Source organism: Mauremys reevesii, linkage group 6 (genome assembly GCF_016161935.1).
Source record: "Mauremys reevesii isolate NIE-2019 linkage group 6, ASM1616193v1, whole genome shotgun sequence".
Taxonomy (NCBI): domain Eukaryota; kingdom Metazoa; phylum Chordata; order Testudines; family Geoemydidae; genus Mauremys; species Mauremys reevesii.
In genome coordinates this window covers 72,690,250-72,703,322 of record NC_052628.1, presented here as the reverse complement: position 1 = coordinate 72,703,322, position 13,073 = coordinate 72,690,250, and the positions used below count along the sequence as shown (strand labels likewise).

Below are 13,073 nucleotides of genomic sequence, written 5' to 3'. Positions count from 1 at the left end.
TTTCTATTGGATATAAGAAGTATATTTGTTGCTGTCTTCCTCATTATGGGTATTGGGAAATTATGAGAAAACACGTTAAGAGATCCTCTTCCCCGCTGCCAAGTAGAAATTCTGCTTAGTGATCTGATATGCTTAAGTAAAAATAATCTGAATTGTTTGTGTCACTATCTTGCTAAGTTTTCTTCTTTTTACTGTATGATGAATAGTAATGAATTTACAAGACTGTATTCATGTTCAAGTGTCTTCATTTCATGAATGTCATGAGGAAAAAAATACAACTGAGGTCTATGAATATTAAATTGTCTAGTTATCTTTCCCCCACACATTTATCAGTTGGCAACAAGCAATCTCTAATTCAGTTAGAAAGTAGCACAAAAGTCCAAGATCTGAAATACTAAATATCTTTTCATTCTGGCACTGAAAATAACATGTACATTATTATGCTCTCCTTTTCTTTACCCAGTGAAAATTACTACTGAGACTGAAAACTATGAAGAATTTGGAACTCCTTTCTAAATACAGATTACAATGTGAAGCATACTATTCTTCTAGATCTTCTAATTTAAAAAATATTAGAGAGGAATTCCATGTATAGGAGGATGATGCCTTGGAACTGAAATAAATTAAAAGTGCGTTGCTAGCAGTCTGTAGTAGCAGCAGTTTTATTTGTGTAATGTGTTTGTGATTGGGAAGAGGAAGCTGATGTCAATTTTGGAAATTTTTTGATACAAAACTTATTCAGTTCATAAAAGGAAGACATGGAGAACTGGGAGACACTCTGGACACATATGTGATTGGGCAGCTAAAAACATTAAGTGCCGTTTGATAAATAAGATTTTTGTTGCCAATATGTACTAACACAATTATGTGCTCCAAACGTGCAGGATCTTTTAAAAGATGTTGGTATCTTGGTGCAGTCACAGTTACAAAAGCAAATAGGATATTTGGTTAATTTACAAGTCCACGTCGCTGCTGGGAGCATTGGGAATCTCGATAGGTAAAGAAAGCCTGGCATCTCAACCTCAAGTTTTTAAATTCTTCAAAGCAATTGTGATACTTTATCCCCCTGTTAGATCCCCAGTTGGAAGCCTAACTTGGTCCTGGAACAACTGATAGATTAGTCTTTTGAGACTGTCTCCCTCAGTTTTGCTTTTCCTTGCAATCAAAATGGCCTTTTTGATTGCAATCACTTATACCAGAAGGATCAATGAATTAAAATGAACTGTGTATTAAAAAGCCTCTGCCACAATTTTCTCGGACAAAATGGTACTTAAACCTGCTCTTGAGTTCCTGCCTAAAATGGTTTCTCTAACTCAGTCATGCCATTACTTTTCCATTGTTCTGTCCCAAGTTTCAGGAGATCAACCAGGACAGGCTTGATGTCTGGAGCATGATCAATTTATACGTATGTAGAACTAAGCCCTTCAGGAAATCAGATGCCTTGTTTATCTTGTATGCTATGAAAAGAAACAAGATCTCAAAACATCTAAGAAAACCATCCCCAGGTGAGCTAGATCAGCTATTTCAAAAATCCACAAGAAGACTGGATGTCTTATTTCTCAGAGCACAGAACTCAGATGCTGCATTTAACTGATGAGTCCTACAGTCTGCCATTCTCTCAAACTTTTATTATTCTGCTCTTCCTCCTCTCTTTTCTGAGTAAACTGTTTGCTACTGCCTATCAGTTGGTCTCCAGACTAGAGAATGCTGTGTGTATAGGGTTCTATGGGGAAAGGAATTTGGAGTTACTGCAAATATGTCTTTTCACAATAGAAGAATTCTCTGGTCTGGAACTTTCTCCACACCTGTAAGTTGTTTGTGTTTTTGTTTCTAGTTAGTTAATGGTTCAAACTGGCACCCTATATACGAGAAGCACTACATTCCATTACCAATCTTCTGACACATCTAACAGCCCAATGCTTTTCTTCCTAAAAAGACTCTGAATCTATATTCCATTTCAGAAGCTTTGTTCTGAGGAAAGAGGATTTGAAGAAGAGAGATGATATAATTCTTCATGACAAGGCCTTAGGAAACTAGGAGCTATAGCTCTTTATACCAGCAAGAAACCAAAAATCTTTTTTTAGACAGTAGAGACAACTAACACATGCCTTTCTAGAGCTTGCTTAAGGCCTTTGCTATTAAATATTAGAGGATATACGTGAAATTATTATTTCAATGTATTCTGTTCTATATAGGTTTTTATGCTACGTTTATTGCCATGGTATCTGAGTATCCTTCAGTAATGTACTAAGCAACATGACTACACAGGGTCAGACACATGTGCAATGAAATTTCTTGTTTTGATAGGGTTTTTTGTTTTTACATGTTGCTATGTAGTTACGTTAGAGAAGGCAAAGTCGAAGAAATGCACTTGAATGCACTTTGTACTTGGATTGGAAAGTGGTGAAGGTCATTAGCTCCTGGGGGAGGTCATTCCATAGTTTTGGGCTTCACCCAAAAAGGTCTGCATCCACGTAGTTGAGTTTTATCCTTGCTGTACAGCATTTTATGCTAGGGCAGTATAGTTATTGACCATGGTCTTCATCCTGGAGATTAGGCGACCTTTAAATATCCTGGGTCCTGACCATGAAGAACCTTGAAGATAAGAACTGAGACCTTGAACTTCATTTGATATTTGATGGGAAGCCAATATAGAGAGCACACAGGTCTAATGTGATTGTGGTAGCTTTTGTTGCTGAGGAGATGCACTGCAGTCTTCTATACAGGTTGGAATTTCCTAAGTGCTGAAGGCTTCATGCCTACATATTTCTCATTGCTGTAGTCCAGACAAGACGTGACAAAGGCGTAAGTAAGAGAGGCCAGGCCATCATCTGCCAGAATGTGACAGTTTCCTAGCCAACTGGAGGTGACAGAATGCATAACTTATGGATGCTATGTGAGAGTTTAATGTCAATAAGGAATCCAAGGGTACTCAAACTACAGACTGAACTGACCAACTGTAGATGTGAACCTTCAACTAGAGGATTCTGCACTGTGGACGCAAATTCTTCGAAATACTTTCCTCTCCCACCAGTACAACCGCTTTTATGCTTGGATTCAGCTTCAGCCAGCTGTTCTTCAACCATGAGCTGATCTCATCCAAGCTCTGGGCCATCTTTGTTGTAGTGACATGGTCACTTATATTGAAAGATGGGTAGAGCTGTGTCTCGTTTACATATTGCTGGCATTTGAGTCCATGTCATCTGACCTGTTCATCTAGTGGTTGCAAGTAGAAGTTGAGAAGGACCAGAGAGAGAACTGATCCTTTTGGGGACTCTACAAGTGAGCAATCTAGTAGCGGAGGTAGAGTTCCCACTACTAGTCATTGGGTACGTCCCTCCAGAAATGACTCAAACCATTTTAGCGTATTCCAGTAGCATGTTAAGCAACGTGAACATGTCTGTCACCTGAATCCCTGTCACCTCTCTCCGATAACACAGCAATATCTCATGGTCAACAGCACTGAATACCAGAGAGAGATCCAGGAGGATGAGAATGGATATCAACCCTCTATCCACTGACAGCAGATGATCATCAGTGAGTGCCACTAAAATGCAACCACATTTTCATTGCTACTTCACCTCTATTTTCATACACAAAATGCTATTTTAGGCCCATGACAAAAATCTGAGTTGTCCTTTGCCCTTCTCATGACTAAAATTCTAAAGTTACTGCTTCTTCATGCAAATATCATTTGTGGACTATGAGAGAGAGAAGAAACTCTTGTGTTTAACTCATCTCTTTCCTTTAACTCTAGAATGCAACAAAGTACATGTTCTTGGACATGAAATTTTTTTTAAGGTTTGGAATTTAAAATAAAGGACTGAACCAGCTACACCCATTTTTGGGAATCCCCAATGTTAGAAAGTTCTCTAGTTGCACTGAGTTTTATTTTCATCTCAATTCACTGAACTATAAATTGAGCGTCCTCGACTTTGGTCACATTTCTTGCTTGTGAAACACTTAATAAAGTAAACGTGCCATCCCAGTTTGGGCACATCTTCAATAAGAACTCTAAAAATGCAAAAAACATGGTCAAAAAAGTGTATTTGTATAAATGGGTCTTTCTTCCACAACAGATCCGATTTCTGTATTATTCAGAGTCCTGTGTTTGGCTGACAGATATAGGTTTTTGGCAGCACATAATCAGTACCTAAAAGACAATGTCAATGCTAGAAAATTTATGTCCCAGTTTTTAGTACTGGCACAGCTGCATTAGAGCAACTAAGTATAAGTTCTACTACTCTACCCTCATGCAGACATTTTTATCACTTTGTCACCTAACCTGTGGTCTATACTAGAGGTTATTCTGTTGGTAGCACTGGTGCAGCTGCACCACTACTGAAAAAATGGGTACACAATTTTTCAGTGTAGATGTACCCACAAACATGAAGTATTCACCGGTTGTTCTTACAATATTAATATAATGTAAGCTCTGCAGGGTAAGTGTTTGTACAGGGTCTAGTACAAGGGGCCCGGAGACTCTAGGTGCTAACACAATACAGATAAATAATAATCTTTATCTACTGTAAATCTAATATTCTTATCTGCCATACTAGTGACTATCCGGTATAAAAATATGTTGATTAAATCTCAAAACAGCTAAATCATAGAACTGTAATATTTTTGACTTACTACACACCTATGGTATGCTGGGGCAGGGAGTTGGGGTGCGGGAGGGAGTGTGGACTCTGGGAGGGAGTTTGGGTGTGGGCTCTAGCCTGGGGCAGGGGTACAGGAGGGGGTCAGGGGTTCGGCACTCACCTTGGGCGGCTCCCGAAAGCGATTGGCACACCCCTCTGGCAGCAGCTCCGAGGTGGGGGACAAGTCGGTCTCCGCACACCGCTGGCCGCAGGCACCGCCCCCGCAGCTCCCATTAGTCACAGTTCCCTGCCAATGGGAGCTGTGGAGTCAGTGCTGGGGCAGGGCAGTGTGGAGACCCCCGCCCCCAGGGGCCGTAGGGCCATTCCAGCCACTTCCGGGAGCAGCAGTGAGGGCGAGCAGGAAGCCTACCTTAGCTCTGCTGCGCTGCGGCAGCGGGCCCCAGGCCTTTTTAAATAACCCAGGCCCCTGGGCAATTGTCCCCTTTGCCCCCCACTGTCAGTGGGCCTGCTCCTGGGGCTTGAGAAACTTCAGCTGTTTCAGACTCCTCTACACCCTGCAGGCAGTACAGTAGCCCAGGGATGTCAAGCCCATTCATAAATGGCTGAATTCCATGTTAGCCTCAGATATAAATTCCAGACTTCATACTCCACATAATCCTCAGTGGAGAGTCCACTGATGTCAGATCAAAAGAAGAACATGTAATATAAAATTTCATAAAAATAAATATATATAACAAAATTGTATCTACTTATTATTGATTCAATGCCTTCTTGTAACATTCAGTATTACTCAGTGGGAAAATATGCTCCCCTTTAAGACTCTCTTATTCCTGCCCTTTGTTACTCTTCCTTCTCCATTTTTCTCCCATTATCTTGTCTGTGCATCCACCCTCTGAATTTCCTTTCCAACAGAACAACTTATTACTACCCTCATATACTTCTGATTTGCTAAAAACATCAGCAATGGAATAGTTAATGTTGACAATTAATTATCAGGCTATCAAGGTGATACATCAATGAGATTAATAGGGAGTTCACCACTCAGTCATTATTCAGGCTGTCTGCAGACACCATGACATCAGTTATACCCTGTTCAGATTTGGACATTTCTCTCTGCAGCCAAAGTGGTTGGAAATTTACTGTATAAAAAAATGAAAACATACATTGTCCACGAGTAGGTCATGTGGGTCACAAATATATTAGGCAGGCCATGACGCCCTGATATAGATGTTATATAGGCCAATGATGTGGTTGCTTGCTACTGATAGGTATTAGCCTTACCAGCCCTAACAACAAGCCATTCCTGCTAAATTGCTCTTTTAAATACATACACACATGCCCTAGTGGATCGGTATATTCCTTTAATTAAAAAAATCAATATACATACACACAATATGCACATGCATACATATACCCACACTTGCATGTGTCCTAATGATCATTCTAAGATAAAAAAGTCATACCTTTTTGCAGACTTGCTCAAAATTAATCTCTCCTCCAAGAGCAAGTTTGGTTACTTGATCCGGTTTCATTTCCTGTGGAAGAAAAATGTTTACTCTTCTTAGACATGTGTAATAACAGTACTTTATAATAATGTTCATGAAGAAGGTAAATCTGAGAAAGGTTTAGTAAACTTTGATTATTCCTACTAATTTAAAGGAGAATAGGATCAGTTCTTCAAAGATGGCATAGACACCAGTATTTATGTACACTTACAGGTAAAATTTTACTGAATTTACTTGCAAAATGTTGCCTTACATATTTAAAACCAGATTCTTCCTAATCTATTTATATCATAGCCATCACAACAGTACCTGGTTATACTAAAGCCAGTGGGAGTTTTGAGTGAGTATAGTCTTCAGGATCCAATCTTATTTTTAGAAACACTCAATTGCCTGAATTTGTCACTTAAAATAGACCATGGGAGGTTTAGTAATGCTCATTTACCAGAGACTCTGAAATCTTTCCAGTGTAAATATATAGATTTGATTACAGCCCTGTAATTGAGGTTGAAAGGGAAAATTACTTACCTGTAATTCCACTTCTCTGAAGCTATCATCTATGCAGGATTCTCACGCCGGAAGGGAGAATCCTGCACAGCAGGCATCTTTAGAGAAGCAAATTTTAAACTAACTGTGACCACAATTAGGACAGTTGTATGTATTCAAAATAATATTAAAATCCTTATTAATCTTAGCAACGGTACATATTCAATAGCTGTTTTAGAGTTGATATTGGCTTGGTTTTTTGTTTTTTTTTATGGGTACTGAAGAAAATAAATTACATTATAGATTGTTTGCCATATATTCATTTTAAAACAGAGTTTATGTTACTAGATTACATGAGGACCAAGTAACTTCCTACATATATATAGTTTTAAAAATTATAATGCAAGTCATATAGTGCATAGTCATATAAGACTGGTAAAGGAAGAAATCAGCAGTTAGGCTCAGGCCTACCCATCACCAGGCCCTGCTTTGTTATGGGTGGTGCTAATGTTTGAAGAAAATAATTCATAAAATAGATATTCAAATAGGCAGAAAGCTGGGAAGCAACTTAAACATAACAAAGACGAGTAAATTAGTCCGGTGTTTGCAGTGTGATATGGCGGCAAAGAGACCAGTGCAACTTTGGGCTATATATGCAGAGGCACTGTGTTGCGCAACAGGGAGATAGCAGACCCTTGTGTCCGTGTTGTACCCACAGCTGGAACACAGTGTTCAAATATGGACACCTCAGAAGAAAAATTCTAGGGAAGAAGTTCATAACAACCAGAGCAATTAGTGGTCTAGAGTGGTTGATTTACGTTCAAAGATTAAGTGCTATATATGCACACCTTGCTATGTGATGACACGATCATCTATAAATAGCTGAAAAATGTGAACATTAAGGAGAGATGGTCCTCATTTCCCCCTGCTTACTTTCCAATGAGCATCCCAGTCCTTCTGCTTTACACTCTTAGTCACTTTTTCCTATTTTCAGTTTTGTACATCTTATCATGCTGCTCCCACACCTAGTCTTCCCGTCCTCATCTGCTAGCCATTCTCATGCTACTTTCTAAAATCCCTCCTTAAACTCACCTTTCTAGCAGTTCCTACTCCTTTATCATTAATAATCCATGCACGTTTTCTTCTCTCACAATGTTGTCCTGCGTCCATCTTATTTAGCTCGTTAGTTCTTTAAGCATGGAATGTGTTTTATCTATGTCATTAAGTGTTGAGTAAAACATATGCGCTTTACAATAATTAATGAGTAACAGCTGCAGCAAAGTAAAGTATAACCAAGAGTAATGGGATAAAATTAAGAAAGGGAAAATACATTTGATATGAACGTTAGGAAAAACCTCTTGATGGTGAGATCTATTAACTTCTAAAATTATCGCCCAGAGGCACTAGAAGAAGCTCTATCACAAGTTGGCATATTTAAAACCAGCTTGAAAACACACTAGTAAATGTACAATAGGAAACAATCTTGCATTGGCAGGTAGACAGACAGGATGATCTAACAGGTCTTTTCATCCCTAGAATCTATGATTCAGCTTTCCATAACTCTTCAAATATTACACAGATGGGAAAACTAGGACAGAGTGGTTAAGTGATGTGTCCACAGTAAGTCACTGGGCTAAGAATTAGGAGGTTCAACTCCATGCACAGTCCACTAGACGACGCTGCTTGCCTATGCTAAATCAGGAAAGCAATTTAGAAAAAAAACCAATATTTAAAGTGGGGATTTTTGCTTATCTTTGGAATTGAAATACGCTAAATGGAGTACAAAGCTATAATGTACATTGCAAAGGGAATCTATACAGGAAATGAATGGTATAATCCTTATGACTATGATAAAACTATTAAAAATTGCAAGCAAAATCAGTATAAAATGAGCATTCCTAGGGGCATGGGAAAGAACAGCATACATTCCAGAGGAAGGAGCAATCTTCCCCCTCCTCTCATATACATAGAGGGTGGGTGGAAAGGACAGCAGAAGCCAACAAAAACGGGTGCCCTTACGCCAGGGGAGCCAGTGGAGAAGGCTGCCTCCACTCCCCCTATATTTGTGCGGGGGCCAGTAGAGACTAGAGTCAGATGAACCCATGCAAACCTTTCACACTATCCCCACAAACACCCCCTCCCTAACCTTCCATGGGAGGCCAGAGGGTATAGAACAGCAGAAACTACCAAAGACCATCTTAAGCTAATTGTACTAAAATGTGTTGGGTTCCCCTAAGACTTCTTCCACTTGGTTCTCCGAGAACTTAGTTTGACTCTAGTCTCATCGCTCAGGCCCCTTTATTTGGCATACAGCAAAGCTACACTGTGTTAATCAGAATTAAGGGTAGAGGGTGGGCATAGGGCACATCAATATCCAAAGTTACACAGCAAATCTCTGCCTTTATATACATTTAAACATTACACTGCATTTACTGTACATCACACTAGACATTTGGAGATTGGCTTGGTCACAGGGATTGGTTTCTACACAGGACGCACAATCAACGACTTATCCTTTACCTTATCTTACGTTCCAGGCCTATCTTATCTACTGTTTTCTTGTCCATTGTAAATGGTTTCCTGGGTGTTTCCCCTTATTTTAGCTAGTACAGACATTCTGTTCCTAGCCTACTGATTCATTCACTTCCCTAATCCAGTCTCCTAAGAAATGAGGCCTCACCCATGTCAAGTCAGGCCTACAATAAGGGCAATATCTAATTGGCTCTGAGGTGGGCAGGTTGATAGGTGGTCATATTTCTGGAGATGCAAAAGGCTGGGGCACCTGCCTTTTGGGAAAAGGGAGGATGGTTTAAAATAAAAATATCATGTAACTGATAAGATGTATAGCTAACATCAACTGCAACAGGTTACCTGCATATTATTGTTCAACTTGCCTATTTAGACAGTAACAATTTTGGGGAAGGGACTCTGTCTTCTTATTATGTGTGGCAGCCAGCATGCCACATTTCAGGAAAGATGTGGATAAATTGGAGAAAGTCCAGAGAAGAGCAACAAAAATGGTTAAAGGTCTAGAAAACATGACCTCTGAAACAAGGTTGAAAAAACTGGGTTTGTTTAGTCTGAAGAAAAGAAAACTGAGGGGGTCCATGATAACAGCTTTCAAGTACATAAAAGGTTGTTACAGGGAGGAGGGAGAAAAAATGTTCCCCTTAACCTCCAAGAATAGGACAAGAAGCAATGGGCTTAAACTGCAGCAAGGGCAGTTTAGATTGTACATAGTAATGTGTCATCAGCCCCACATCAGCACATCCACCTCCACTCCCAGTACCTCCTGCACACTGGCAGCCCTGCTGATCAGCACGTCCCACTCCCTCCCTGCACCTCCTGATCAGCTGTTTCGTGGCATGCAGGGGGCTCGGGAGCAAGGGCATGGCAGGCTCAAGGGAGGGGGTGGGAAGGGGTGGAGTGGGAGCATGTCCTGTGGCAGAGCCAGGGGTTGAGCAGCGAGCACTCCCCCTGCCCCTCTCCCCGGCACATTGGAAAGTTGGTGCCTGTAGCTCCATCCCTGGGGTCGGTGCCAATACAAGGAGCCGCATATTAACTTCTGAAGAGCTGCATGTGGCTCCGGAGCCACAGGTTGGTCACCTCTGTCTAGATAATACTTAGTCCTACCATGAGTGCAGGGGGCTGGACTAGATGGTCCCTTCCACTCCTACAATTCAATGATTCTATGGTTTTCTGTGCTTGCTAAAAAACAAATATGCCACAATCAAACACATGATACAAATTATAATTCTACGATTAGTTTTGCAGTAGTGATTCTTATGACTGGTCAAATGATGGAAGTTTGCTTTTTTTAAAAAAAAAGTCAAAGAACTGTTAAGACAAACACAAAGTAAAAAACAATATACTGTAGTGTCATGAAGGGTACAGCTACAATGAAAAACAAAATCAGCAAATTCACCTGTGACAACGGGCGTCACAGTCCAGGTCAACTGACTTGGGATCACACTATGAGGCTGAAAATAACAGTCCAGATGTTCCCACACAGGTTGAAGCCGGGGCTCTGAAGCCTGGCAAAGGGGAGTGTTTCAGAGTCCTGGCTCCAACCTGTGTGGGGAACATCTACACTGCTATTTTTAGTTCCATAGTGTGAGCCTGAGTCCGTTGACCTGGGCTCTGAGACTTGCTGACAAGGGATCGGGGGCGGGGGGGAAAAGAGTGCAGAGACACATCTTTAAACAAGTAAAGCTGAATACTTTACATATGGAATTTCATTCAGTCTAGACTATGAAAAAATTTACCACTTAGTTTAACTTCAATTTTCTTGTCAGTTTCATTTTTTCTGGTTCTTAAGAACACAAATCAATAACATTCCATTAGTGTTCTAAAATCATGTCATGGAAGCTTTTCAAAAGGAGGTTGGATAGTCATCTGTGTTGGATGGCTTTTTAGACACAACAAATCCTGCATCTTGGCAGAGGGTTTGACTAGATGACCCTTGCGGTTCCTTCTAACTCTATGGTTACTATGATGTCCTTTGGGTTCACAACAATTCAAAAAATGTTTAAAAGTTTAAAAACACCACTGCACTGAAATTTAATTCAAGGAAACACTTCTATTCATATTAAGGTTTATATTCAAAGTTAGAGTTTTGTAAAACCATACTTTCAGTTTAAATTGATAACAGTCTTATCCTATGTCCCTGAAAGAAATACTTAGTAAAGTCAATTCCAAAACTCAAGAGTTCTTTTCCCACCCATATATATTTTCTATGCACTAGCAATAGTTTTAGTGGGTACAGAATTCTCTGCTAATGCCCCAGCAGATACTACAAAATGTCACTTCCTAGTTTGAACCTTTTAGAGCACACTAAAAAGGCTTGTTCTTTGACATGTGATACAATACACATAGCATGACATCCTAAGCAATATGGCAGTTCAGATATTGGGGCTATCATCTACAAAAATAGATTAACTCTGCTCATTGGTGGTTAAAATACTCTGCTAAAAAACCCAAAACAAATAAACAAACAAACAAAACCCACTAAAAAGAGCTAATCCTATAGGTGTAGTTCAATAAAACAGACTGCAGAATTGGCATACTGGTTTATCTGTCCACAGTAGACGAAGTCTAAAAACAGGCTAAACATTTTCATTTTTATCCCAATGGTAAAATCAAAGTTTTATGAAAAACAGACCATAGTTCTGTCCAAATTTGGACTTGCTAGTTGTTTAGACTGGTAATAAAATATAGACCCCCCCGTTCAGTACCATCAAATTATAGTTCAGTGGTCTATATGAAATGAGTTGCTGATGCAAGTTTGAGGTGGATAGGTGCTCACCTCACAAGACTGACCAGCATAACTGCTTCAATAAAGCATTGGTTACTTAGCTTACAGTAACTGTGATTCTTCAAGATGTGTTCTCCATGTGGATACCACTCTTAGTCTGCATACACCCCACGTGCATGAGATAGGATTATTTTGGCTCGCAGTGTCCACTGGGGCCAAGTCTGAATTCTAGCTATCCTTGAATGCCCTCACCAAGGGGCATTAAGGGCAGACTGGGCCCAATAGTCCCTCAGTAATTTCACCAATATAGAATCCCAGAAGAGTATGACTGTAAAGTATCAGGGAAGGAGGGCACATCATGGGATCTATGTGGACAACATGTCTTAGAGAATGACAGTTAATGTCAGTAACCATTCTTTCTTCAAGTATCTGTCCACATGGATCCCACTCTTGGAACTACCACGCAGTTACCTGTTGGCTTGGAGATGAGTGCTAGGCATCCTACTAAAACAATGACTGTAGAGACAGCCCTACCAAAACTGGTTTCCAATCTGGAAGCCTCCATTAAAGAATAGTGCCCTGTAAAAGTCTGGACAAAGCTCAATGTAGCTGCCCTACAATTTCAAAAATAGGGACATTCTTCAAACATGCAGCTGAGACTGTCTGTGCTCTAGTAGAATAAGCTCTAACGTGGTGGGTGGATCTAATCTTGTTAACTTGTAACATGCTCTTATAAGGTTGGAAACCTATTTTGATAATCTCGTAAGGATACTGCCTGACCCGTAATGCTATCAACAAAGGCATGAACATTCCACGTGCGTTACTGAATGACTGTGTCCTGTTACGATAATATGATGATGGCTCTTACCCCATTAAGCGTATAAAACATTTAGCTTTCCCCACAGCAGCTTGGAGATCAAATCTCTTAAGCATTCCCATAGAGGAGACTCCGGTACTGGAGCTATGGATAGATATGAATAGTGAAAGGCTTTGAATATGTGGTGCTGAGACATTCAGTACTTTAATGTCCATTGATACTGTGAAGGTATCAGGGGTGAAGTGGTGGATGTTTAAGGTGGTGTTGATGTGTCCAGTATCAGCATTGTACTGAAATGGTGTGGGCTTTGTTGATTAAAGGATCTATCAATGATACTTTGCTCTTTGATGCTGGTGTACAAGAATAGGACCTTGAGCTGTGACCCTTGGTAGATGAAGCCTGAGAACGTT

General features: G+C 40.2%; 1 protein-coding gene across 6 annotated transcripts in view; it reads right to left on the bottom strand.

Moving 5' to 3' along the window:
* SRFBP1 (serum response factor binding protein 1) overlaps positions 1-13,073 on the bottom strand; it is a 116,432-nt gene that overhangs the window by 21,688 nt on the left and 81,671 nt on the right. For all 6 annotated transcript variants that reach the window (XM_039545012.1, XM_039545006.1, XM_039545009.1 and 3 more), the window contains one exon: positions 6,068-6,139. In XM_039545012.1, the coding sequence (XP_039400946.1) occupies positions 6,068-6,139 (72 nt within the window). The remainder of the gene's footprint in view (positions 1-6,067; positions 6,140-13,073) is intronic.